We start from the raw sequence: 12,102 nt of genomic DNA, 5'->3' as shown, positions 1-12,102 counted from the left end.
GAAAGTGGGACCCATGTGGAGAAAGATACAAGAGAGCAGACTAAGGTGGTACGGACACTTACAGAGAAAAGGAGAAGAATATATCGGAAACAGAGTTGAAGATATAAAGATTGAAGGAGCTAGAAGGAGAGGAAGACCGAAGATGAGGTGAGAGGATAAGATACCCGGGGACCTAAGGGAGAAAGGATGGAAGAAGGAAGAGGCAATGGATAGAGAACTACGGAGGAGAAGGATCCAGAAGACCAACACCCTACGTGACATGGGACAAGAAGACGATAAAGAAGAAGAAAAAGAGTGGGCCGACATTAACACCACAAAAACACAAGCGGTTGCGTTTTGAGTAGTTCCGTGATCGGGAACTGTGGACTGCTAGTGAATGGAACAGCAACTATATTACCCCAGATGACCAGTATGGCGTCGACCTGGGGACTGGTCGCATTCTTCCAGTGTTATAGAGAGGCACACGTCATGGTGTGGGGAGCCACTCGGTGTGACTTCAAGGCACAGCAGGAAGTGACTGAAGGAACTCTAACGGCACAAAGTTATGTCAGGGATATCCTGCGTCTTCGTGTGCTACTTTCATGAGACATTACCGTGGTGCCATTTTTCAACAGGACAATGCTCGGCCACACACGGCACGTTGATTATGAACTGTCTGCGAGAGACACAAGTACACCTACGGCCATCAAGATGCTAGACCCGTGCCCCATAGAACAGGCCTGGGATCAGCTTGAACTCCCTGCGCCAGCTTTGAAGACATCAGGGACCGGTTGCTACAGTTGTGGCGCAGCTAGCCTCAGGAGAGGATACAACGGCTTTACAACGGCCTTCCCAACAGAACCAGTACATGCATCCAGGCCAGAGCGGGTGCAACGTCCTACTGAAAAGTGCGCTCATACGGCCAGGTTCTTTGTACATTTCACTCGAATTGGTAATCACTGAAATGACGGCACATAACCTCTGAAGCCGTGAAGTTTCATAATGTTTCCTCCTCCACTTTTTTGTCAGGCAGTGTCTACGCGTACACGTACAGAACGCAACGGATAATGTTGAGCGTACAGAAAGAAATCTATACTTTTTAAAGAAAATCTGTAGTATCCATGCAATGCATTTAGATGTTAAGGAGTAAAATTGAGCCTTAGAAAACAACTTTCTGCAAACTATAGACATCACCGATGAACGGCTGATGCCTATCTACCGTTTATGTCGTGGATGAACGGCAGCGAACGGATTCTGCAATTCTGACAAATCCATAACTACACCTAAATCCTTATTTTGCAAACCACTGTGAAGCGCATAGCAGGAGACATGTCCAATTGTAACAGTTACCAGGGCTTCCCCTCCCATTCGCGCATCGAGTGCGGGCAGTATGGTTGATTAAACACCACGGTGCGCGCTTTAATGGCTCTAATCCGGTCTTCGCCATCCCTACTGGAGCGATAAGAATGGGGTTGCAGTATATTCATAAATCCATCACTTAAAGCTTGTTCTTGAAACTTAGTCAGTAGTTTTTCTCGGGATAATTTGCATCTGTCTTACAGTGGCTGCCAGTTCAATTACTTCGGCATTTTCCTAACACTCTCACATAGATCAGACAAACCTGTGACAATTCGTGCTGCCTTACTTTGTATTACTTCAATATCCCCTGTTAATCCTATCTGGCATGTGTTCCACATACTTCAGCATTACCGTAGGATTAAGCAATATCCATGTAGACTGATTGCATTTCGCTAATACTCTAGCAACAGACGAAAGTCCGACAAATGCTTTACCTACCAGTGAGCCTATTTCATCGTTCTATTTTATATACCTACAAATTGTTACAGCTAACTATATGTATCAGACGACCGATTCCAGTCGTGACTCGTTAATATTGTAGTCATAGAAAATTACTTTTCAAAATTATGTGAAGTGCAGTACGTGTTTTCGTTTTGTGATCTGCCCAAACTTACGTTTGTAGTAAGTTACCAAACTTTGTACCATTTCGAATTTTTATCAAGATGGGGCAGTTTATTTGTGCAACTTTTTCAGGCAGTACTTCATTGCAGGTAACTGCAAAAATTCTGAGTCTGCTATTAATATTCTTTGGAAGGTCATTAAATTACAACATGAACAGCAAGGATCCCAGTAAACTTCTCTGGGGCCGACACGAAGTTTCTTCTACATCTATCGATGATTCTCCATCCAAGACAATATGCAGCGCCCTGCCCGCCATAAAGTCCTCAATCAAGTCACAAATTTGTCTTGATAGACTGTAGTTTTGATGATAAACGTAGCTGTTTTTCTGAGCCAGTGCTTTTCGTAAGTAGAGATATACTGCATCTGTCTAACTGCCTTAATGCATGACTTTCATGATGTGGCATGAGACAAGTGCGCGTTGGGTCTCACATGATCGATCTTTTCGGAATGAATGCATGACATGGAAGAGATCAATCTGCTCGAGATGCCTCATTTCGTTTGAGCACAGAATATGTTGCAGTGTTCCAAGATTAGACAACAAAAACGAATGTCAAGGAATTGGACGGCAGTATTGTGAAATACTCCTGGCACCCTTCTTGAAATCCGGCGTGTCCTGCGCTTTTCTCTAACTACTGAGGACAAAGAGGTTCTGGTTAAAATAGAGGCTACCTGAGGCGCAAATTCGATATCGAACCTGACAGGTATTCCACAGGCCCCTAGAGATTCGTTGGATTTTGACGATTTCACCTGTTTCTCAACATCACTGAGATCAATATCTGTATCACAGTGCCTTGCAATGGCGTGAGAATTAAACTGGGAAAGTATTCCTGTGTTTTCCTTTTTTAAGGAACGTTGTAGCTATACAAGAGTTGTATGTAACTGTTTCATAAGAGAAGCGTCTCATAAAACATTCCTTCTTCGAAATAAAAAAAAGAAAAATTTCTATGGAATGGATTCAATTTCTTCGCCAACATATGCTAAGGGCTTCCTTCCAGCATTTCCAGTAACTTCTCCATTTTGTGAGTCTACGCTGGAAGCTAGACAATAGAACACAGGAAATTTAGAGTGACACCAGTTTTTTTGTTACGGTTTGTGAGGACACGTTACACCAGGCAGAGAGGCTGTTCTGTGTATCCTCTGACAAGAGCGGGTTTACGGTGACGCACCTCCGGAGACAGCAGCTGGTCGTCGTGGGTGACGAGGTCTGCAGCGTCCTGCGCCAGGAGGAACTCCAGCAGCTCCCGCGAGTCGTTGGTGGAGAACCCGAGGGCCTCTCCGAGGCGGAAGGCCCTGACCGCGGGGTCGGCGCCGACGCCCCAAGAGCTGACCGCCTCCCCGCTGTGCAGTATTGCGGCCCGAAACAGGCCTGCAACAAAGCGACGTGCAGAATTTGCAGAAACCGAATCCGTCAACCACCCTCTGGATGGTGATATCAATATTGCCGCAATAGAATGTTTTAGAGGGCATAACGACGCAGCAGCCTACATAAAAACATTTTCTAGATGTACTTTTTTCCCCTTTATTTTATGATCTGTAACTGATCGAAGGGCTATTGTTAAAGATAACGAGAAACATAAAATGCATCAGACCTACACACTACTCGAGAACATGTTAACAGGCAGGAAAATCAAAGTCTCACTTCATGGCACGAACAGCAAAAGAGCAGCTCTGAATAATGGCCTGCCACATGGCTCGGCACTACCACCTTCTCTCTTCAACCTGTGTATAGCCGACATGCCAGAAACCAAATCACGTAAATTTGCATACGCTGACGACATGGTCATCGCGTATCAAAGTAAAAATTTCAACGATCTCGACGAAACAATGAATGAAAGTCCTGAACACATATTACTACAAGTGGCACCTACACCCAAAAGCGAACAAAACAACCAGCATAATAAAGCACCTTAACAACAGAGAGGCACATGGAAAATTGCAGCTTTCTATGAATGGGCAGCAGATCAGACACGAGAATAAGCCTAAATATTTGGGTGTGAAACTAGATCGCACTCTAACATACAACGCACACCTAGAAGATACAAAATAGAAACTCAGTTCCCACAATGCTATCCTTTCGAAGCTTGCACACGTAGCTAAAGTGAACGTCCAGCTGAGGGAGACAATACGAATAATCTTGAGAACACTCAGGGCCACTGCTTGTGTCTCGCTCCCTTTCCTAGCCAACATAGAGCCGCCTGGAATCAGGAGATCACAGCTAGCCCTAAGAACATACCAAAAAATTGTAGACAACCCGAACCTCCCTATCCACGAAGATCTATCAACTACAAACATGCTTCAGTCCAGGACAGCTTTCTGGGAAATCGGCGAAGAGCTTCAAGGCTTCGACTCAAAAACAACCTGGAGTGAATTATGGGCTGCAAGTGCACACGACAAACGCAATTTTATGGAAGATCCCAACAAGAAGATTCAAGAACTCAACCTCCCAAGGAAACTCTGGACAACTTTGAACCGCCTAAGAACAGATGTCAGCAGATGGAAGCAACTAATGAAGAAATGGGGCCTGTCAGACAGCCCTGAATGTGAGTGTGGTGAAATCCAAACAATGCACCATTTACTTGTGTGTGAAGTGTACGTATATGATGGTGATTTGAAAGACATACACAGACTCAGTGATTCGGCTTTAAAGTGGCTCCACAGTATTTGTAATGTTGTATAGTATTATAACCGCACCTGTAAAGAGTATTGTTACCATAGTTATATAAGTACATATTGTAATTGATGTAAGAATGATTGTATATGCCGAACGAGTAAATAAATAATGAACTGTAACGAGAAGTGTCGTCCTTGCTGGAAACAGAAAGCGCTTTCTCACACCGCCTGTTAGTGGCTGGAGCAACTTGGACACTTCAAGCCGCTTACTGGTTGAACTCGCGCCAAGGTGACGAGCCGCGCGCAGAATCTCACTCTCGTTCTCAGCGCTGGGCGAGTCCACCCCTCTATTCAGAAGGGGAGGCCGCGTCAGTTGCCTGTCACCTACCGAGCCGTGAGCTATGTCCTTTACGGACGAAACATTGTCTGCCCACCTCGGCTAAACTGCGGGAATGGAGACGTGCGCACGCCGGTTGCACTGCAACCTTTCTCAGACGATCTTAAAGAAAATTGATTGTCACACATTTCACTGAATCATTCGTCAGCTTCGTGATAAACTGCCCATTTTCTCCATTAACGATCATAGTGATATGTCTATGTTAAGTAAGGTACTGAGCGAAACTGGAATAGTTTGCAATGTGACATACACTCCTGGAAATGGAAAAAAGAACACATTGACACCGGTGTGTCAGACCCACCATACTTGCTCCGGACACTGCGAGAGGGCTGTACAAGCAATGATCACACGCACGGCACAGCGGACACACCAGGAACCGCGGTGTTGGCCGTCGAATGGCGCTAGCTGCGCAGCATTTGTGCACCGCCGCCGTCAGTGTCAGCCAGTTTGCCGTGGCATACGGAGCTCCATCGCAGTCTTTAACACTGGTAGCATGCCGCGACAGCGTGGACGTGAACCGTATGTGCAGTTGACGGACTTTGAGCGAGGGCGTATAGTGGGCATGCGGGAGGCCGGGTGGACGTACCGCCGAATTGCTCAACACGTGGGGCGTGAGGTCTCCACAGTACATTGATGTTGTCGCCAGTGGTCGGCGGAAGGTGCACGTGCCCGTCGACCTGGGACCGTACCGCAGCGACGCACGGATGCACGCCAAGACCGTAGGATCCTACGCAGTGCCGTAGGGGACCGCACCGCCACTTCCCAGCAAATTAGAGACACTGTTGCTCCTGGGGTATCGGCGAGGACCATTCGCAACCGTCTCCATGAAGCTGGGCTACGGTCCCGCACACCGTTAGGCCGTCTTCCGCTCACGCCCCAACATCGTGCAGCCCGCCTCCAGTGGTGTCGCGACAGGCGTGAATGGAGGGACGAATGGAGACGTGTCGTCTTCAGCGATGAGAGTCGCTTCTGCCTTGGTGCCAATGATGGTCGTATGCGTGTTTGGCGCCGTGCAGGTGAGCGCCACAATCAGGACTGCATACGACCGAGGCACACAGGGCCAACACCCGGCATCATGGTGTGGGGAGCGATCTCCTACACTGGCCGTACACCACTGGTGATCGTCGAGGGGACACTGAATAGTGCACGGTACATCCAAACCGTCATCGAACCCATCGTTCTACCATTCCTAGACCGGAAAGGGAACTTGCTGTTCCAACAGGACATGTATCCCGTGCCACCCAACGTGCTCTAGAAGGTGTAAGTCAACTACCCTGGCCAGCAAGATCTCCGGATCTGTCCCCCATTGAGCATGTTTGGGACTGGATGAAGCGTCGTCTCACGCGGTCTGCACGTCCAGCACGAACGCTGGTCCAACTGAGGCGCCAGGTGGAAATGGCATGGCAAGCCGTTCCACAGGACTACATCCAGCATCTCTACGATCGTCTCCATGGGAGAATAGCAGCCTGCATTGCTGCGAAAGGTGGATATACACTGTACTAGTGCCGACATAGTGCATGCTCTGTTGCCTGTGTCTATGTGCCTGTGGTTCTGTCAGTGTGATCATGTGATGTATCTGACCCCAGGAATGTGTCAATAAAGTGTCCCCTTCCTGGGACAATGAATTCACGGTGTTCTTATTTCAATTTCCAGGAGTGTAGAAGTCACTAAGAGTTTTCATTTGTTTCCTATTAGATCACATATTACTGCATATCAAATGGAGCAAATATATTGAATTTTTCTTTAGACGCCAGTCTCGAGAAACCAGATTGTATGTAGTGTGCTTATTTTCGGTCAAGTGAGCAAACAGTGGAGTCAAAGAGAAATATCCGTATCATTCCTCAAATCTCACAAACGCTTCGAGATACTGAACGGTTTTTTGGCAAATGACAGTTTTATGTTGTCTCATTGTCTCACTGTCTCTGTATCATGGGAAGCAAGCAGAGGATGTTGTTTTGTCGCCGAGATCCTCTTTCTACAACACAAACTGTATGCATAGATTAACTAAGTTCTTTAGTCATAATAATGGAAAGTTACGTATCTCAAGATATTCGTTGTGGTACGAGCTTTTCTGTATATTCCAAGTTATCCTTACTGCTGTTAAAGTACAAGTCTGCTACGTCCACTATTCTGATTGCTATGTGCTGCCTAATTCTGAACTAGAGTCTGTGACTGCGGCTCCAACTCGGTGACACGCTGGAACTTACTCAGTGCGACAGACTCGAACTAACTGGCCCACACTGGCGATCCTAAATACTAGCGGCCGAGAGGGCGTTGGTGGCATGTTTCCTGCGAGTCTATTTCTGGCTCCTGTCGATCGACACAACGCCTCTTTGCCACATGGTGTGCTGGCGCCGACTTACGCCAGCACAGATACCATGCAAAGCAGAAAGTATTTTTCCACACAGCTAACAAGCGAAACTTTCTTATCTACTGCAATGTACGCTTTAAGACAAAAAAAAAAAAAAACAAGATGCTCCATGAGGGAATTATCTACATGAGATAAAAATCAGTAGACATGATGTACATCAACAGACAAACAAATGATACCAATTTCATAAAAACTGGATGATTTATTCAAGAGAAACGGCTTCACAAATTGAGCAAGTCAGACGGCTGGAGTGGCCGAACAAGCAGTTCTAGGCGCTTCAGTCTGGAACCGCGCGACTGCTAGGGTCGCAGGTTCCAATCCTGCCTTGGGCATGGATGTGTGTGATGTCCTTAGATTAGTTAAGTTTAAGCAGTTCTAAGTTGTACCGGACTGATGACCATAGCTGTTAAGTCCCATAGTGCTCAGAGCCATTTGAACCATTCTATCCAACTGGCATGTTAGATTATCAAAACCCTGACATAGTTGGAGGGCCTAACTCATAATGCTCCAAATGTTCTCTGTTGGGGACAGATGCGGCTACCTTGCTGGCCACATTGGGGTTTGGCAAGCATGAAGATATGCAGTAGAAACTCTCGCCATGTGTGAGTGGGCATAGTCTTGTTGAAGGGTGAGCCTATGGTTGCTTGCTGTGAAGGGCAACAAAATAGGACCTACAATATCATTGGCATACCACTGTAAGGGTGATGTGGATAACAACCAAAGACATCCTTCTATGAAAAGAAATTACACCTCAGACCATCACTTCTGGTTGCCAGCCCTTATGGAAATCGACTGCCAGGTTGGTATCCCAGTGCCGTCTGGGGCGTCTCCACACACTTCTCCGTTGGTCGTCAGTGCTCAGCCCGAAGTGGCAATGAGATTCCAGGCTGAAGACGTGTCTGGAGATGGCCTGAACAGTGGTGGGGTGCCAATTTGACTGTACGCCCGCCACAGGGCCTGACAACCCTGAGTCACGGTCTGAGTGTCATTTCTTTTCATGGCAGCACCGCTTTGGTTGTCATCTGCGGCACGTCGATGATATTCTTCGCCCTTTCTTGTTGCCCTTCATGGCAAGCCATCCTGGGCATACATTTCAGCAGTCACATGTCGAGAGTTTCTGTTGTTTGTCATCGCACTTGCCAAACAATACTTTGGGCAGAAAGGTCGCCGCGTCTCTCCCAAATTTAGAACGTTTGGATCATTATGGGCAGGGCCCTTCGACCATCTCAGGGTTTCGACGACCTGACGCGCCAGTTGGATGATGTCCCCCAATTCTGTCAATCGATGCCAAGCCGAACAACTGCTTTTATGAGAGCCAGAGATGGACCGACACGTTATTTCATTGCTCAATTTGTGGAACTCTTTCTCTTGAATGTATCATTCCATTTTTGTGAAATTGTATTCATTTTGTTTGCCTGTGCTTGAAGATCACATCTACTAATTTCCGTCCCATTCGGATAGTTACTTCATGATGCGCTGCATTCTTTTTCTTTGTTTTGGCTTAGAGTGTCGTTGAATGATTGGAGGAGCCAATTGTTTCTGATGATTGCAAAGGAGCACAAGACATTCTCGTTTCCAAGAAGTGTTGTTAAACAGATGCACAAAACTATAGGCCTATATATCTGATGTCGTTCTGTTGTCAAATTTCGGAACACATTTTACGCCCGCGTATTGTGACATTTCTGGAGACCGAAAATTTCCTCTGTATAAATCAATATGGGTTCCGAAAACAACGATCATTTGAAACTCATTCGCTCTGTTCGAGAAGGCGGTAGATAATGTCTCCCATGTAGCTGCCCTGTGCCTTGACTTCCATAATGCATTCGATAGTTTCGCATTGCCGCATAATGAACAAAATACGAGCGTACGGAGTATCAGACCAACCGACAGTGCATAAATATGCCAGTTTCACACACATGCTCCACAGGATAAACAGAACACCTCTTAAACCAGGAAACTACACCCAGGAACTAAATATAATCAAACAAAGTGCTGTTGAAAACGACTACAAAACAGACATCATAAACAAACTCAGCAACAAGGTAAAAGGGATACATGCAGCACACACAGACAACACAGCGGACCACACCACTTCAGAAACAAGAGGGAGAGACGGTACACACTAACATGCAATAACAAAATATCACATAGAATAGGAAACATATTAAAAAAGCAAGGGATCCCAATAACATTCACAACAAGCAATACAGTTCAGAAAAGACTAAGACCAGTCAGAAAAACCTCAGACAAATTCAGCAACGCTGGAATATATCAACTCACTTGCAACTCTTGTCAGGCCCACTACATAGAACAAAGAAGCAGAAATTTCCGAACGAGGTACACAGAGCACATGAGAGCTCTAAGAAGTGACAGCACACATTCAACTTTCGCAGAACATCTAATGAACAAAAACCGTAACCCCACTAATATCGAAAACGATCTACGCATTCTGACAAACAGCAACAGTCTATACCGACAACTAACGATAGAAGAAAATTACCACATACAAAAGGCTATAGTCGAAGGGAATAAATGAAAACACAACACTCTGGAACAACACACTCTTTACCGCTCTGAGAGAACTGACGAAGGACACAGAACAGAAAGCACACACACGCAAAAGAACCACTTCCCCATCACACACAGAGACATAAATAATCAACAGAAGTCGTCGTAATTCGCGTCGTTTTTGATAGCCTTTCTCGCCACTTGCAATACGCCTCTCGCGACACACGCGAACAGCAAGATGGCGTAGTATTCTGGATCAGAAACAAAGTGCAAAAGTTTTGTTTTTCTGTGTAAAAAGCAGCCACACACCAACCAACGAACGTGATTACACGAATAGCTAAGCAACAGCTAAATACACACCAAAATAACTGGTTTTCACAAACACTACCACAACCCCAAGTATATACTGCTGACATACGAAGTTCACCTTTGAATACTTGTTTACTAACAGCCGCTCACATGGTTGCAGATGACATGAAGTTCGCTAAGTATAAAACGACCGCAACAGAAAAAAGAGCACAGAAAATACGTCACAAACAGCGCCAATAATAGCTTAAAACATGGAGTAGCATACAATAAATAAGGTAGTATGAAAGTATCAATATAAAACTATATTTCAAAAGACGATTTGTAAAAATGTAATAATGTTTTACTGTGTTTGTACAACCATACCATTTTCTGGATGTTTTAGATTTTAAAAAACCACTGATGATGGTGATATTTGTCGTCGAAACTAGTTTGGGATAATAAAGAAATAAACAAATAAAACGGTGTTTGCATCACGGCGGACTCAATTTGTGGTATTACTGTTTTTCTATGCAAACACGGACCAAATGGAAGAGTTCCAAGATAATATTATTGATCAGACTAATTGTCTGACTGGACTGAGGAGTTTATAGCTAACAGGACACAACATGTCGTTCTCACCACAGAGAAGTCTTCAGATTCAAAAGTAACTGCGGGCATACCAGAAGGCAGTGTTGCTTTTCAAAATATATATTTGATTTATTTATTGAATCGTACGGCTAGGGCCCCACGTCGGGCAGACCGTTCGCCGGGAGCCGGTCTTTCAATTTGACGCCACTTCGGCTACCTGCAGTCGATGAGGATGATAGGACGATGATGACAGCACAACACCCAGTTCCTGGGCTGAGTAAATTTCCCGACCCAGCCGGGAATTGAACCCGGGCCCGGAGGATTGACAGTCCGTCACGTTAACCATTCAGCTACCGGGGGCGGACAAAATATATATAAATGACGTAGTAGAAAACATCGGAACTTCCATATTGTGCTGTTCTACAGAGAGAAGTCGCAACGCTAGAAATTAGTAGCGATGAGAAGGAGAACCCGCAGAGGGTCGACGCTTGATTTAGGAAGTGGCAATTTACTATCGACATAAACAAATGTATTATATAAACATACACAGAAGGAACTCCGCCACTGCCGGTCCCAAGCCCGGGGCCTCATCTCGCAAGTGATGAGGAAGGAGGAGGGGGAGGAGTAACACCTCGTAAAAAAAAACCTGGGTCCATCTGGCTCCGGATGGTAGCGCCCTGTGAGGGCCCCTGCATAGGGTTGCATGCGAAGCCCCAAAATCCAGACACGTCTGCGTGGCAGCCACCAGTACTCTGGTGAGCGTCTGTTGGCTCTGTGAGCTCGGCTGTAAGATAATCTTCTGGAACTCAAAACTCCAGTCGAAATTATGTGAGATCCTTCGTGATTTCACCACCGATACCTCAACACAAACCAATAATCATGACAGAACAATGGGAAAGAATCCACTACCCTGGGCCCCAGTCAGTAAGACTGGGTAATAGACCTGATCATCGGATTCCATGGGATCAGGCATGTCATGAAGAGAAGAATCGGAGCCCCTCAAAAACCCTCAAGATGAAGAAAGTATTTTACATGGGAACACTCAACACCAACACACTACTGAGGCCAGGTAAACTGAAACAATTAACAAACGCCATGGATAAATACAACATCAAAGTTATGGCAATACAGGAAACACGATTTGCAGATGAGAACCACTTTGATTCTGAAAATTACAGAATATATAAGGGGAAACCAGCCATAACCATCCCAGGAAGAAATCTTAAACTCTTCGGAACTGGTTTTGTAGTACACAAATCGATACTGGACTCCGTAATAGATTTCACCTCAAAATCAGAAAAAATGTCGACACTCACGATAAGATCTGGAAACAAAGCCTATACATTAATCAATGGACATGCCCCCACAAACAATTATAACA

At 45.5% G+C, this 12,102-nt stretch overlaps 1 protein-coding gene across 1 annotated transcript in view; it reads right to left on the bottom strand.

Moving 5' to 3' along the window:
- The window catches only part of LOC126094747 (carboxylesterase 4A-like), a 136,274-nt gene that overhangs the window by 62,545 nt on the left and 61,627 nt on the right, over positions 1-12,102 (bottom strand). The window contains exon 5 of the mRNA XM_049909297.1: positions 3,126-3,325. Coding sequence (XP_049765254.1) covers positions 3,126-3,325 — 200 coding nt within the window. The remainder of the gene's footprint in view (positions 1-3,125; positions 3,326-12,102) is intronic.

This window comes from Schistocerca cancellata, chromosome 8 (assembly GCF_023864275.1).
Source record: "Schistocerca cancellata isolate TAMUIC-IGC-003103 chromosome 8, iqSchCanc2.1, whole genome shotgun sequence".
NCBI classification, from domain to species: domain Eukaryota; kingdom Metazoa; phylum Arthropoda; class Insecta; order Orthoptera; family Acrididae; genus Schistocerca; species Schistocerca cancellata.
This window is presented reverse-complemented; position numbering and strand designations above follow the sequence as displayed.